At 45.2% G+C, this 16,261-nt stretch overlaps 1 protein-coding gene across 4 annotated transcripts in view; it reads left to right on the forward strand.

Annotated features, from left to right (window-relative positions):
* Nucleotides 1–16,012, forward strand: part of Insr (insulin receptor) — a 98,983-nt gene extending 82,971 nt beyond the window's left edge. For 2 of the 4 annotated variants that reach the window (XM_048342134.1, XM_048342136.1), the window contains 9 exons: nucleotides 5,303–5,462; nucleotides 5,762–5,861; nucleotides 6,971–7,038; nucleotides 8,387–8,631; nucleotides 10,997–11,107; nucleotides 11,207–11,366; nucleotides 12,592–12,721; nucleotides 13,206–13,340; nucleotides 14,564–16,012. In XM_048342134.1, the coding sequence (XP_048198091.1) occupies nucleotides 5,303–5,462; nucleotides 5,762–5,861; nucleotides 6,971–7,038; nucleotides 8,387–8,631; nucleotides 10,997–11,107; nucleotides 11,207–11,366; nucleotides 12,592–12,721; nucleotides 13,206–13,340; nucleotides 14,564–14,924 (1,470 nt within the window). In that variant the 3' untranslated portion in view covers nucleotides 14,925–16,012. Of the gene's footprint in view, nucleotides 1–5,302; nucleotides 5,463–5,758; nucleotides 5,862–6,970; nucleotides 7,039–8,386; nucleotides 8,632–10,996; nucleotides 11,108–11,206; nucleotides 11,367–12,591; nucleotides 12,722–13,205; nucleotides 13,341–14,563 lie in introns of all 4 variants that reach the window. The other 2 variants (XM_048342133.1, XM_048342135.1) reach the window with 1 other exon arrangement.
* Nucleotides 16,013–16,261: the final 249 nt, after the last annotated feature.

Raw genomic sequence — 16,261 nt, forward strand, 5'->3', positions numbered from 1 at the left:
AGTGATAGAGTACTAGCTTTGAGCTTGGGCAAAGGCTAAGGGGACAGTATTCAATCCCGAGTTCAAACCCCAATACTGGTACCAGCGCGAACATGAAAGAAAAAAAAAAAGAAAGACAGAAAACAAAGACAAAGAAAAAAAAAAACAACAAATGTCAGCCTATAATCTTTCTTTACTTTTTTTCCTGAACTTTCCAAGCTGGACTAAGGTGCTTGTTATTGTTATTATTTTCCTAACAAGACCAGAGATTCATTTCTATTATTTATTAATTAATTGATTAATTAATTTATTTTTGGTTGTGGGGTTTGAACTCAGGTTCTGGGCACTGTCCGCAAGCTCTTTTTGCTTAAGTCTAGAACTCTAGACTTTGAGTAACAGTGCCATTTTCAGATTTTCTGGTGGTTAATTGGAGATAAGAGTCTTAAGGTCTTTCCTGCCCAGGTTGGCTTTGAACCTCAGTCCTCAGATCTGAGCCTCCTGAGTAGCTAAGTTACAGGCTTACAGCCACCAGTGCCTGGTTATATTTATTATTTTTATTTTTTTTGTACCAGTTCTGGGGTTTGAACTCAGGGCGTGGACACTATCCCTGGGCTTCTTTTGTTCAAGGCTAACACTACTACTTACAGCTCCACTTCTGGCTCTTTTGGTGGTTTATTGGTGATGAGAGTCTCGGGGACTTTACTGCCCTGGCTGGCTTGGAAACCTTAATCTTCAGATCTTAGTGTCCTGAGTAACTAGGATTACAGATGTGAGCTACTGGTGCCTGGCTGCAATTTGTGTGTGTGTGTGTGTGTGTGTGTGTGTGTGTGTGTGTGTGCAGTTGGGTCCTTCACTCTTTGTTTTGTTTTTTGTTGCCAGTCCTGGGGCGTGGACTCAGGGCCTGAGCACAAGGCTAGTACTCTACCACTTGAGCCACAGCGCCACTTCCGGCTTTTCTATATATATGTGGTGCTAAGGAATCGAACCCAGGGCTTCAGGTATACAAGGCGAGCACTTTACCACTAGGCCATATTCCCAGCCCTGGTCCTTCACTCTTGATTGGGTTTCAATTCTTACTTTGCTCCTTGCCTCCATGGAGATCAACTGGGTCAGGTTCTAGATTCTAGATCTTTCCATCCTATTTCCTTCTTGCCTCCGCAAACCCTGGAGGACATCTGTAGTAAGCATTAGAGAATTTGTACATTTGAACCTTTGCTCCCTGTCTCCTGTGTGCTTTGGATTTGATCATGGCAGGATCGACATGGGTGTTTAGACATGTAACTTTTCTTCTCCACTCTCCTCTCCACCCTCTGCCAGTTTCCAGCTAGTCTCTCCACACATGAGGTTAATTTTGAAACTATTGGGCAAAGTTTTCCAAGTTCTTTCTGATTGGCTGCAGGTTTGACCTGCTTTTCTCAGCGAGTCTCTCATCTCTCCTGCTTAGTTCTGGCTCTCCTCCAGCTTCCCTGTATGCACTGGGCATGGGCTTCCCTTTCTTTATAGTCACTCCTGCAGCAACTTGGGAAAATTCCAAATTCCTTTTATTTATTTATTTTGTATGTGGGTTCTGGGGCTGTCCTTGAGCTTTTTCACTCAAGGCCTCAGCTCTACTTCCTGCTTTGTGGTGATTCACTAGAGAAAAGAGTCTCATGGTCTATCTTGCCCAGGCTGGCTTCGAACCAGGATGCTCATATCTCAGCCTTCTAAGTAGATAGGGTGACAAGACATGAGCCATCAGTGTCTGGTTGAGAATTATTTCTTCTTAGATGTTGAATCATCCCTGTATCTTCCCCTATGGGGGTCCTTCTTTGCCACCTACCTGACTTTGGTGGTATGGGGTAGGGGTGGTGAGAGAGTTCTGAATTCAAGTTCTGCCCCTGGTTGCTTCTCAGCTGTAAGAATTCCATTTTTTTGGTCAAGTTGAAATTAATTATCATTTAATCTTTTTTGTTGTTGTTTTTGTTTTTGTTGCCAGTCCTGGGGTGTGGACTCAGTGCCTGAGCACTGTCCCTGGCTTCTTTTTGCTCAAGGCTAGTACTCTACCTCTTGAGCCACAGCTCCACTTCCGGCTTTTTTCTATATATGTGGTGCTGAGGAATCGAACCCAGGGCTTCATGTATATGAGGCGAGCACTTTACCATATTCCCAGCCCCATCATTTAATCTTTTATGCAAACTCTACCATGTGAGCTAAGTGGGGTCCTCTGTTTTGTTTCCCTTTGCTTGAACTATGAAACTATGGGGGGAGATTAAAGGAAGTTTTGGGGAATTGAACTCAAGGCCTCAAGCTTGCTAGGCAAGTGCTCTACGCATGAGCCATGCCTCCAACCTTGCTTTTACCCCAGTTATTTAGAGATAGAGTCCCTCAGTTTCCTTCCTGGCTGGCTGGCTGGCTGGCTTCAAACCATGATCCTCAGTTCTCAGCCTCCTATGTAGCTGGGATTATAGGCATGAGCCACTGGTGCCTGGCTCCTACACTGTTCATTTGTGTATGTTGATGAGTCTGTGGATTTCCTCATGGCTATTCTTGTTGAATCTGATCTGTAAATTGGGAGTATTTACTCTTAGGTCCTCAACTACAACCTCCATCTCAAGCGCAGTTTCCTTGCTCATCGCCCAAGGCTGTTGGTAAACAAAGGCACAGGGTTGATGAAAGATGGGGATGCAGGTTGGATGTGTGACTCCTGACTCCATTTTTTTTAATGTAAATTTTGCCATATGCTAAGATATTTGAAAACAGACTACATGACAAACATTTGCAAAAGATGTCTATAGAATGCAGTTAATAAGCTGATAGAAATGCATTAGTGCATCAAAACATACATAATTTTCCTTGCACTATCATATTTTAAGAATATCTTAATCCCTGGGGCTGGGAATATGGCCTAGTGGCAAGAGTGCTCGCCTCCCATACATGAAGTCCTGGGTTCGATTCCCCAGCATCACATATATAGAAAATGGCCAGAAGTGGCGCTGTGGCCCAAGTGGCAGAGTGCTAGCCTTGAGCAAAGAAAAGCCAGGGACAGTGCTCAGGCCCTGAGTCCAAGCCCCAGGACTGGCAAAAAAAAAAAAAAAAAAAGAATATCTTAATCCCAAATCATAAACCAATTGTACTACAAATTCTACTTCCTTTTATATTATCTAGTGGCTACTTCTTGTTTTGCCTCTATGATAAAACATGCTATTGCTTTGTAATGATATAGCAAGTCAGGATGTTTTGTTTACTATTAAGAGGGCTGGAACAGTGTCAATCAGTATTTTAGGCTGATTTTGTCATTTGATTACTTTAATATAAATATTTTCTAAAATAGTTATATTTTTCTGTAGTGTATTTCTTAGACGATTACAACTTTACTTGCTCTTAAGTAAAAATTTTAATATAGCCAGGCACTGTTGGTTCACGCCTGTAATCCTAGCTAGTCAGGAAGCTCAGATCTGAGGACTATAGTTCAAATCCAGCCCGGACAGGAAAGGCCATATCCCCAACCCCAAGGCCATGAGACTCTTATCTCCAATTAGCTATCAGAAAACTGGAAGTGGTGCTGTGGCTCAAAGTGGTGGAGTGCTAGCTGTGAGCAAAAAAGCTCAGGGACAGCACTTGGGCCCTGTGTTTAAGCTGCACAACCACCAAAAAAAAAAAAAAAAAAAAAAAGGGAAAATTAATGTATGTGTGAATTAGGAAGCCAAGGATTTCCTTACATTGCTTAGAGCATAAAAAATTGGTTAATTCATTTAATGTTTGTTGAGCACTTGTAGGCTAAACACTGTGAAAAAAATTTCTATATTAAAATAATAAAAATTGAATTGCCCAAATCTAGGAAATATATAAACCTTCCAAAATATTTTTATTATTTTTTTGCCAGCATCAGGGTTTGAATTCAGGGCCTTGCGCTTGCTTGGCAGGCTCTTTACCACTTGAGCCATACCTCCAGCCCAGCTTTTTGCTGGGTAATTGGGCATGCAGTCTTGTGGATTTTTCTTTAGGTTGGTTACAAACCTCAAGCACATGGATCTCAGACTCTAGAGTAGTTAGTATTATAGGCATTTTCAGTTAGTATTACAGGCAGTTCCAGGCAAAAAGTAAATTTTGTATATGATTTGTTCATATTTTTCTTCAATATACAAGCCACTGAAACTCAATTGTAAGTGGAATTTCTTTTTGCTTTGAGAACTCTCCCATTTTTTTCTTTTCAGTGTAATTTTCTCATGAAATTCAATTACCATCCCATTTCTCTCCTTGCTTTCCTTTCTGGTTTTCATGATTGATGTTCTCCTGTTAATTTGATTTCTTTCAAAAGCTGCATCTGTCTCATCTTTACATTAAGCTCTCTATGGTTTCTTTGTTATTATCTAAATTTTATGTTTACATAATATGTCTATGTTCACGGTTTAGTCCTTCGGAATCTTATGAGACCCTGATTCACTTGTGGGAGAGCCCACTGTTTAATTCTACTAAGATGTGTCCTGTTAGGCCTTTACAGGTACAGGACACACCTCAAAGGTTAGAAATCAAAGAAGGAAAATAATTGTAAGCAAATTTATAACACATAAAGATGACTAAGTCCTGGGTAGGATTCAATTCTAAATGGAGTCAGGCCATACTAAAAGTGAACTCTTAAGCTGCATGGAGTACAGTTAGTGTATAAGAGAAATACAAAGTAATGGACTTTTTACTGTTTTCATTTGTTAAAATAGTCATATCCATGTAAGTGAGTGAGTTTTCCATAGTACATTCATTGGATGTGTCTCTTGTCACCTGTGGCATCCAGAATCCTGGCTGGAAGGTTTTCCCAGTGCTGGTGGGAGCCACCGAGGGTTCTTCCTTTCCCAAGTGTGGAGCAGAGGCATGGCCTTTCAGCTCAGTTTGCATAGGTGGAGGCAAGAGCTCTTCCTTCCTCTCTTTGCCGAGCAGTTTTTCTTTCCCATGAAAATCTTGGCCTTTTCTTTTTATTTCTTTATATTTTTCATTCTTTAGTATTTCCCTAGCTCCAGTCCCTTCCTGGTCAAGGTTACTTGGCATATTAACTCCAGGCTCTATGTTCTTTCCAGAGACAGCCACACATGGTGTCTCCATAGTTGGTGGAGTCTTTCTTGTCTTTTTAATCCAAGCTTCCCATTCTGTTGGGATGGTCCCTACTTCATATTCATTTTTATTTGCTGCTTCTATAATCCTTTTCTCTCATATAGTTTGTCCTCTCCACAGTGCTCTCCACGTGGTGCGGAGCAGACCCCAAGCCCAGCCCATGCTTGCAGCCCGACTTCCAGCTGAAGTCTCCCTGACTCCATTTTTGTGCTACCCTGTGGTCCTTTGTTCTTCTTTCCAGGAGCTTCACCTCTGTGTCTCCCGAAAGCATTTCTCCCTGGAGCGGGGATGCCGGCTGCGAGGGCTCCCTCCTGGCAACTACAGTGTGCGCATCCGGGCCACCTCGTTAGCTGGCAATGGATCCTGGACTGAACCCACTTATTTCTATGTAACAGATTATTGTAAGTCTCTACTGCCAGGTCTTGCCTTGTTTGTTGTTTGTTAATAATGAGGGAAGAATCTCACTAACTTTTTGTATGTACTGGCTTTGAACATAGAGAGAAAGACAGAGACAGAGAGACAGAGACAGACAGTGAATGCGACTAGTGCTCTACCACTTGACAAGGGAGAGAGCTGGACAGACAGACAGACAGGGTCTCAGCATGGCTGGGACAGTGGGATTTGTGATGTGAAATCTGATGTAAACACATTTTGATGTGAATCATGTATTTATTTTTTTCTTTTTCCTCTATTTCAGTAGACGTCCCATCCAACCTTGCGAAAATCATCATTGGCCCACTCATCTTTGTCTTCCTTTTCAGTGGTGTGATTGGAAGCATTTACCTGTTCCTCAGAAAGAGGTGGGCACCCTGATGGGCTGGCTACCTCCTCCCTCCCCCAACAAACAGAAAACAAGTGCCTGGATATAGGTGCAGGCACAAGTGAGTGTGTTTGCAAATTTTACTGAGATAGGATGTGTTCCGTGCAATATGGTACTAGTATGCACCCTTTATTTGCTTTAGTTTTTAGATAGGGTCTCATGCTTTTGCCCAGGGCTGGCTTTGGACTGCCATCCTCCCACTTCCACTGCCTCTCAAGTCATTGGGATTATAACCATGTATAAATCATTCCTGGTTTGTTTGTGAAGATAAGGGCCTTGGTAACTTTTTGCCTAGATTGGTCTGAAATCAAAATCCTCCTGTCTGTGCCTCCTGAGTAGCTGGGATGATAGGCATGCACCACTATGCTTGGCTCCTAATTTATAACACTACTATATAAAATTCTTTGTAGTTTGTTTATTCTCATGGAAAGTTTTTATTTTTCTCCCATAAAAATTTTGTACCTATGACCAGCCTAAGGTGGCTATTAATATAGATGTTAATTGATTTTTTTTTTTCTTTTGACATTCTGGGGCTTGAACTCTGGGCCTGGGTACTGTCTCTTGAGTTCTTTTGCTCAAAGCTAATGCTCTATTACTTGAGCCACAGTGCCATTTCCAGCTTTTTTTCTCATGGACCTCCCTGCCCGGGCTGGCTTTGAACTGTGATCCTCACAACTCAGTCTCCTGAGTAGGATTACAGGTGTGAGCCACTGGCTCCCAGCTTGAGGTTTTTTTTGTTTGTTTCTATTTAGTCATCAAGGTCTCACTATTTAGCCTATGCTGGCCTGAGCTCACAGTCCTCCTGGCCTCAGCCTCCTAAGCACTAGGATTACAGGCCTGTGCCACCAGGTTCAATGTGATTAGCATTGTTCTTTGCATGAGAGAATAAGACAGAAATAAGATATATAAGTTCCTCTACCTTCTTGTTTTTTTTTTTAAGCATGGGAAACAAGAGTCTTTAACAGCAATTCCTGATTTGTAGTTTTTGCCTATTTCCTTGGGGGTAAATATTCACATGATGGCCAATTCTAAGGCCTACATAGTTCTACAAGAATCTCAAGTGTGTGTGCCTCCCTCTGTCTTCTCCAGGCAGCCGGATGGGCCAATGGGACCATTATATGCTTCTTCAAATCCTGAATATCTCAGTGCCAGTGATGGTGAGTCCTTTGCCTTTCCCTGTGGGTGGTCAGGATACTGTGTGTGTGTGTGTGTGTGTGTGTGTGTGTGTGTGTGTGTGTGTGTGTGTGTGTGTGTGTCGTGGGGCTTGAGCTCTTTCTCTCCAGGGTAGTACTCTAACATTTTGAGCCACAGCTCTACTTGTGGCTTTTTTTGTTTGTGTGTGTGGTTCATTGGAAAGAAGAGCTTCACAGACTTTCCTGCCCAGGCTGGCTTCCAACCTCAATCCTCACATCTCAGCCTTCCTGAGTAGCTGGGATTATAGGCATGAGCTATTCTGCTTGCTTGGCTTTCAGTGACCTTCCTAAGGAAGGTGTGGCTAGTCTTTAAGAATTGAAAGCCTAATTGTAGGACAGTGACCAGTGTTTTAGGGCTGGACATGGCTGGCCATCTGCAGGCTGGGTGATCTGCAGGTTCAGCTGAGACTTTTCCTCTCCCTCTCTGTTCCCCTCCCATCTTTGAGAGTCTTGCCTGGGATTCTTGTGTAGGTTCCTAGTAGCCAACGCTGGGGAAGTACCAGAGCAAGGTCCCCTCCCATCTTCTCCTCTTGGATTTTTCCCATCAAGCAAAGCAATCCCATAGAATCCATCCCTTGGTAGAATAGACTGCTAAGTATTTTGAGCAATTTTTTTTCACATTTTATATTTTTTCCTAAGTATTAATTTTCTCTATATAAATTACATGTATTTTCAGATCTAAAGGTATATACAATCTTTACACCTTTTTGGCATTTTTTTTGAACCTACTTCCCTTCTCTCCACCCCCAACTCCCTTTGGCACGATTGGCAAAGAGCCATGGGAAGTAGTGGGGACTGAGATCAGCTAGAAGGATGGGGGTCCAGCCATGGCTGTGCATTTAGGGCCAGGATTTTGGACCAGCTTGATTTGGGGGAGATGAGATGAATCTCTGCTCTGGCCATGGATACCTTCCCCATGCTGGGCTCTAAGTCTAATACTCAGCAGAGAGAGATAGATCCTGGATGGTAGGAGGATGAATGGATGTGAGGGCCCACTGGTGGTGAGATGATGAATTGGATATGGGGTCCCTGAATGGTAGGAGGATGGGTGAATGGATGGATGTCGGGGGGGGGGTGTCCCTGGATGATAAGAGGGTGAATGGATGTGGGGTCCCTGCGTGATAGGAGGATGGATGGATGTGGAGGCCCTTGGATGGTGGGAGGATGGATGGATGTGGAGGCTTCCTGGATGGTGGGAGGATGGATGGATGTGGGGGCCCTGGTTAGCAGGAGGACAGTCTTTTGGGGGCTCTAGGCCTTGTTGGGTGGACTCCAGGTGGGCTGAGATACCGTGTGGATAAGTGAGAAGTAGTGTTTCCATGTTCTGTGTACGTGCCGGATGAATGGGAGGTGCCCCGCGACAAGATCACGCTTCTGCGGGAGCTGGGCCAGGGCTCCTTCGGCATGGTATACGAGGGCAATGCCAAGGACATCATCAAGGGCGAGGCGGAGACCCGCGTGGCAGTGAAGACAGTCAACGAGGCGGCCAGTCTGCGGGAGCGCATCGAGTTCCTCAACGAGGCCTCGGTCATGAAGGGCTTCACCTGCCACCACGTGGTGAGCACAGGCGGGCAGGAGGGGAAGAAGGCCTCTGTGCACATGGCACTGAGCAGCCCAGGACAGTGGACGTGGACTACACCCCCCCCCCCACATGCTCCTAAATAAGCCTCCCATGCCCAAGATGTGAGGAGGTGGAGGTCTGCGGTCCATATTCAGTCCTCTCCCACCTCACCTGGTACCAAATGCTCATCACTCACTCAACACTGGAATCTTCCTTTGTTTTCTGGAGTCTGCCATTGCTTTCCTCTTATCACTTTCCAGAACCTTCACATTCCAGAAACATCCCTGGTTTTCTAGAATCTTCTATTGCTTTCTGGGCTCCCTCATTTGAGGATCTCCCATCACTTTCTACTCCCATCTTCCAGTATTTCCAGGAATCTTCCATCACTTTTTAGAAAACTCTGCTTGCTTTTTAGAATCATCTATTGCTTTCTAGACTCTTCCCTTGCTGTTTAGATTTTCATCTCTTTCTAGAATTTCCCATCACTTCACAGAATATTCCATCAACTCTTAGAATATTTCTTTTTTCTTTTTTACATTTATTTATTTTGTCAGTCGTGGGGCTTGACCTCAGGGCCTGTGCTGTCCCTGAGTTCTTCAGCTCAAGGCTAGCGCTCTACCACTTGAGCCACAGCACCACTTCCAGTTTTCTGGTCGTTAATTGGAGATAAGAGTTTCAAGGGCTTTCCTGCCCAGGCTGACATTGAACTGCAGTCCTCAGATCTCAACCTCCTGAGCAGCAAGGATTGTGGGTATGAGCTATGGGTGCCTGGCTATTCCCTTGTTTTCTATGACTATCTTCACTTTCCAGAATGAAGATTCCAGACTCTCATTTGAGAATCTCCCATAGCTTCCCAGAATCTTCGATCGCTTTGCAGAAACTTCCTTTACTTGCTAGAATCTTAACTTGCTTTCCAGAATCTTTAATTACTTTTGACGATCTCTTGTCACTTTTCAGAATGTTCCATCACCTCCTAGAACCTTCCATGACTTTCTAGGAACTCCTCTTGCTTTCTAGGGTCTTTTCTAGGATTTCTTTTCCAGGATTGCTCTTCCCTTGCTTTCTAGACTTTCATCACTTTCCAGAATCTCCCATCACTTCCCAGAATCTTCCTTTGCATTCTGAGACTCTCATCATTTCCCAGGATCTCTCATTACTTTCCAGAATCTTCCATCTCTTTCTAAAATCTTCCCTTGCTTTCCAGGTTCTTCTGTCTCTTCTCCCTTCTTGGCTTATCTATAACCCTTGACCACATGGAGGTTCTATTTCTGCTTCTCCCTGAAACCAAGCATAAACCTTCTCTGCCTTTGTGTTCTTGTTGGGGGTCTATGTCCTTTCATCCTTGCCATCCATTTATACTGTGTGGGACACCTACCTAAGTTACTTTGTTGTCCCTGGCTTACAACAGTTTTCGTCCCTTGTGGACTAGGTCCCAGGCAGGGAAGTGGATTCGAAACCCAATATGTGAATTATGTATTAGAGAAAAGGCAGTGGAAATAGGAACAAAGAGAAGAGAGAAGGGGAAGGTTGGTATACTTGAGCAAAGACTAAAAAATGTGAGAGATCAGCTCATGTGAACATGGGAAGAGACAGAGCACCCACCAGACGGAGGCAGAGGTTTGGAAGTAGAAGCATGGCTTGTGTATGTGGGAATATATGTAATGCTGGTCCTGGGGCTTGAACTCAAGGGATTAGATGCTGTCCATGAGCTTCTTTTGCTCAAAAACTAGCACTCTAGTACTTGAGCCACAGTTCTACTTCAGGTTTTTTTTTGGGGTGGGGGAGAGAAAAGAGTCTCACTGAGGCCAGGCGCCGATGGCTCAAGCCTGTAATCTTAGCTACTCAGGAAACTGAGATATGAGGATCGCAGATTAAAGTGAGCCCAATCAAGAAAGTCCATGAGACTCTTATCTCCATGTAACCACCAGAAACCCAGAAATGGAGCTGTGGCTTAAAGTGGTAAAGCACTAGCCTTGAGTGAAAAAGAGCTCAGGGACAGAGCCCAGGCCCTGAGTTCAAGCCCCATGACATAAACAAACTCTTACTGACTTTACTACCGGGGTTGGCTTTGAACCATGATCCTCAGATCTTTGCCTCCTGAGTAGCTACGATTATAGGCGTGAGCCACTGGGAAAGTTAAGGAGACAAGATTAGCCTTGGGATGTCCTGCAGGTGGGCAGATTTGTTTATACTCTGAGATTGGGGTGGTTGAGCTCATTCCATCCAGGTACAGGATTCTGGGAGCACTGTAGGCTCCTGACAGACAGAAGACATGGACAAACAGACAGACAGACGACAGACTGGCTGATGAGCTGAAATGATAGACCCTCATGAGCACAATCCCCCATGCCTGCCCTGCAGGTCCGCCTCCTGGGCGTGGTGTCCAAGGGCCAGCCCACACTGGTGGTGATGGAACTGATGGCTCAAGGAGACTTGAAGAGCTACCTCCGATCTCTGAGGCCAGATGCTGAGGTGAGTGAATTCCAGATACCAAGTCAGGTTCCTGCTCCTGGCTCTGGCTCCCCCTCCCGGTGTCCTAGAGCATAACAACTCCCCATCTTTTCATTACAGAACAACCCTGGTCGCCCACCCCCTACCCTGCAAGAGATGATTCAGATGGCAGGAGAGATTGCTGATGGCATGGCTTACCTGAATGCCAAGAAGTTTGTGCATCGAGACCTGGCTGCACGAAACTGCATGGTTGCCCACGATTTTACTGTCAAAATTGGAGGTGCGTTTTTATTGCCCTTTCTTTCTGCTTTGAAATGTACAACCTAGGCTGGTGGGATTTGCTCTCTGGAGGATGTTTTCCCATTATGAGCTCTAAAATCTTATTGTGAGGGTTCCAAAGGGAATGAGTTGGGGGTGTGGTCCCAATCATCAGTTTATTGCATCTATTAATAAATGTCAGTCGTGGGGCTTGAACTCAAGGCCTGGGCGCTGTCCCTGAGCTCTTTTTGTCACATTCTAGCCCTCTGAGCCATAGTGCCACCTACAGTTTTCTGGTGGTTATTTGGAGATAAGAGTCTCGTGGACTTTCTTGCCCAGGCTGGCTTTGAACTGAAATCCTCAGGTCTCAGCCTCCTGAGTAGCTAGGATGACAGCTGTGAGTCACTGGTGCCCAGCAAATAGCATTTATTGATGACATCATTCAGTTTCTCAAAATATGTGTTTACCTGGTAGGTGCCTGTCACCCAGAAGAAGTACCATGATCTTTCTGTCCTTGTTTAGCTTGGTGTTTTTAATCTGCATGATCTAGGTTATAGCCCGGTTCTATATGATCATCTCCACTGAACTTAATAGAAATGAAATCCAAGTAGAAATTCCATCCACTGATTGCAGTGGTCACAGTTCAGGTATTCGATAGCTACACCAGCCTTGTGGGTACCATATTGAATAGTGCTGGTGTGGACCACATTGTTCACCATAGATAATCCTGCTGGTGAAGTCCTAAAGGAATTCATACTTAAATCAATAAGATTAGAAGACAGATCAAAGAGTGGGGAAGACAATATCTTCATGACATAGAGAGAAACCAGTCCAGCTCAGAAGACAACTCTCTGTAGAACAAAGTTAAAATGGGCCTGTTACCAGTAGCTCATGGCTGTAATCCTAGCTACTCAGGAGGCTGAGACCTGAGGATCATGATTCAAAGCCAGCCTGGGCAGGGAAGTCCAGGAGACCCTTGTCTCCAATTGACCACCAGAAAACCGAAGTGGAGCCATGGCTCTAGTAATAGAGTGTCAGCCTTGAGCATAAGAGCTCTGGGACAGTGCCCAGGCCCTGTGTTCAAGCCCCACAATGAACAATAAAATCTATTCTCATTGGACTGGGCCACACATCACTTGGTGGCTGGCCTCCTTGAGATGCTGTGAGAGGTAGGGAAGTCAAGATGGCAGATGCTAGGACGGGAGGCTGAAGGCTGAGAGCATATGGCCTTTTTGCTTGTCTGTCAGACTTTGGAATGACCAGAGACATCTACGAAATGGATTACTATCGGAAGGGGGGCAAGGGCCTGTTGCCTGTGCGGTGGATGGCACCCGAGTCCCTGAAGGATGGTGTCTTCACTGCTTCTTCTGATATGTGGTGAGTTGTGTGTGGTGATTGAGAGATAGGTGTACTGGGTCCCAATTCCAGGTGTCCCACTGACTCAACAGGCAAGAGGGGATGGAGGGGAAATACCTGTCTTCCTTCGTTAAGTAGCTCATGCTTATAATCCCAATTACTCCGGAGGCTGAGACCTGGAGGATCAAGCTCAGAGTCTAGCAAAAAAAGTCTATGAGACCCCAATTGCAAAATGGCAGACTGGAGAAATGGTTCAAGTAACTAGCAGAAAATAAGGAGAAGGGGAGTATTCTGTCTGAGGTCCTGCCCAGAGATACGTTTATGTTCTGATTGAGAATAATCTTAGGGGAATTTGTGGATTTTGCAGCATGAATTTTTTTTATTCATTCGTCAGCTGAGTTCTAGTAAACCAAAGTGGTGCTGTGTGTGTGTGTGTGTGTGTGTGTGTGTGTGTGTGTGTGTGTGTGTGTGGCTTCTGTTAATTATTGCTGGTTGTCATTGACAGGTCTTTTGGTGTGGTCCTCTGGGAAATCACCAGTTTAGCAGAACAGCCTTACCAAGGCCTGTCTAATGAACAAGTTTTGAAATTCGTCATGGACGGAGGGTACCTAGATCAGCCTGACAATTGTCCGGAGAGAGTGTAAGTGCTTATGAGAGCTCCTCCTTTACTTGTTTGGATTTGGGTCTGTGTGTTGTGTGTCTACATGCATGCTTGTGTTTGCACATGGCTTCTTGGTTCTTTGTTTTTAAATTTTGTTTTAATCTTTTTTATTTTTATATGTTTAACTAAAAAAAGTTTGCCAGGCATTACTGGCTCACGCCTGTCATCCTAGCTAACTCAAGAGGCTGAGACCTGAGGTTGGCAATTCAAGGCCAGCCTGGGCTGGAAAAGTCCAAGAGACTCTTATCTCCAATGAATTACCAAACATCCAGAAGTGGAAGTGTGGCTCAAGTGGTGCCTTGAGTGAAAAAGCTTAGAGACCATGCCCAGGCCCTGAGTTCAAGCCCTAGGACAGGCACAAAAACAAGCAACAGCAACAAAAAGATGTCGGGCTGGGAATGTGGCTTAGTGGTAGAGTGCTTGCCTAGCATGCATGAAGCCCTGAGTGTGATTCCTTAGAACCACATAAACAGAACATGCAGAAGTGGTGCTGTGGCTCAAGTGGTAGAGTGCTAGCCTTGAGCAAAAGCAGCTCAGGGACAGTGCTCAGGCCCTGAGTTCAAGCCCCTGTTCTGGCAAAAACATGTCAGTTTTTTTTTTTTTTTGTCTTCTTGTTTAACACCATGTCCCAAATGTATCTTCATGGTGTAGACACTGCATAGCCTTGCAGTCAGGGGCTGGTTCCATCCCCAATGCTCCCTCTACCCTCCTCTCCCAGCATCCCCTAGAGAGGATGGCCAGACCCTGAGCCTGTCCACTCAGAGCTGGCTCCCTAGTTCAGGTCCACGGAGTTGTATCTGATGGGGCCTCCAGCATTCCAGCCTGGAGAGTCTTCAAGCCTAGGGTAGCTGGAAGGCACAGGGTCTTTCCCAACTGCTCCCAGGCTGGAGGAAAAAATGGTGACATGAACTGAGTGCTGGGGACCAGGCAGGTGTCAGGTGACAGAGCCACATGGAGCGTGGCTTTGAAATGAGACAATCTTTTGGTCCCAATCATTCCCAGCACTGCCAGAATTCCCATTCCTATTTTGAGAATCATCTCCACACATGGCCATGGCTTGGTTGGGAATGCCTGCCATCTCTTGAGTTCTGGTTGCAGGAGGCCGAGAGGGGAGTTGGAAAGAGACCACTGGGGGAGGGGGACAGGGGAGAAGGTGACTCCCAGACTCACCCCCAATGTGTCCTTCTCTGTCCATCCCACAGCACCAACTTGATGCACATGTGTTGGCAATTCAACCCCAAAATGCGACCGACCTTCCTGGAGATCGTTAACCTGCTCAAGGATGACCTGCACCCTAGCTTTCCAGAAGTTTCTTTTTTCCACAGCGAGGAGAACAAAGGTCCAGAGAATGAGGAGCTGGAGATGGAGTTTGAGGGGGACATGGAAAATGTACCCTTGGATCGGTCCTCGCACTGTCAGAGGGAGGAGGCCGGGGCCCGGGAGGGCGGAGGGTCCTCCCTGGGGCTGAAGCGGAGTTATGAAGAGCATATCCCTTACACCCACATGAATGGAGGCAAGAAGAATGGGAGGATTCTGACTCTGCCCAGATCAAATCCTTCCTAACAGTGCCAGAAAAGGGGGGGGGAGGGGAGCAGGGGCGCCCATTCGCCATGACCTCTGGGTTTGACGCCTCCAGAAACCTCAGGATTCTCCTAACTCTGCCCCCTGTGACCCAGGGCTCAGAGATCGCTGGGAAGCGTTTTTTCTATTCCTCTTTTTGATTGCTGCCTGCGGGGAGGGGGGGGGGGGAGCGAACTCTGAGCCCAGAGACAGTGTGTGTGGGGGAGGTTCCCACAGCTGCTGCCCTTTTTTGGCCTCCACAATTTCAAACCAGGATTTTCTTCTTCTTTCTCTGGTGTTTTTCTAGTAGATGAAAAGAAAACTTCTGTTTTTGTTTTCTTTTACATTTTTTCCCCTCTTTCTTCTTAGCTAGTGTCTGAGCTTATACCATAAGAGATAAACTGTGTTTGTGAAACAGATGTTTGCAAGCAAAACAAAAAAAAAAAAAAAAAAAAAAAGAAAGAGAAACAACAACTGTTCCAGGAGAATTCCAAACTTTGCAGGGTGGGGCCTTTAAGAAGGATTTAATTTTATTATTATTATTATTATTATTATTATTATTAATTATTTGTGTGTCTTGTTCACAAAATCAAGTTCCTCAAGTTGACCAATAGCTGCTGCTCTTTTGCTCTTTTCTGACTTTTGACAGAAGGAGGTGACATCCTGGCACGTGGGCACAGCATGCACGCATGCACACACATGCATCCGTGTAATTTATGCAGTGTTTCTGTGCACGAGTCTGCGTGGATGTGCCCAGTGTGTCCAGGCTAGGGCACTCTGCGCATGTTCAAGAGAGTTTCAAACTGGGTGGCCCGGCTTTTGGAAATGAGGTTTTTCAGGCAGGGTTGTGTCTTGGCCAGTTAGAAGCTGGTGTCCATCACCTCCGCTTTCTTCTTTACTGGTACAGTGTGACCTCTACACTTCCTTCTGGAAGTCTTGCCACAGGTATCTTTTCTCCCCCTGGGTGACAAAAAATGGGTTTGGAAGGAAATGAAGAAAAGCTTGGATTGATCAGAAGACCAAACCAAGTCAAAACAAAAACAACAAAATTAATCATCAAAAGAGGAAGAAAAAGGAAAGGAAAAAAAAGACAAACACAGAAGAGAGACAGATGACAAAGAGGGTTGAGAATTTTATTTTTGGTAACCTATGTAATTTTTGAAGCAATTGCCCCACATTTCTCCTCCCTAAGTTATTATTATTAGTAATTTTTTCCTGAGGTAAGGGGAGGGGAGGGTGGGTTTGGCCTGTGTGGGGAGAGGGAACAAGGTGTGGCCTCTGTGGACCCTGAAAGGCATCTATTGACTGGGAATCAAGCCACAGTTCGCTGCTAACCCTTC

Source organism: Perognathus longimembris, chromosome 3, assembly GCF_023159225.1.
Source record: "Perognathus longimembris pacificus isolate PPM17 chromosome 3, ASM2315922v1, whole genome shotgun sequence".
NCBI classification, from domain to species: domain Eukaryota; kingdom Metazoa; phylum Chordata; class Mammalia; order Rodentia; family Heteromyidae; genus Perognathus; species Perognathus longimembris.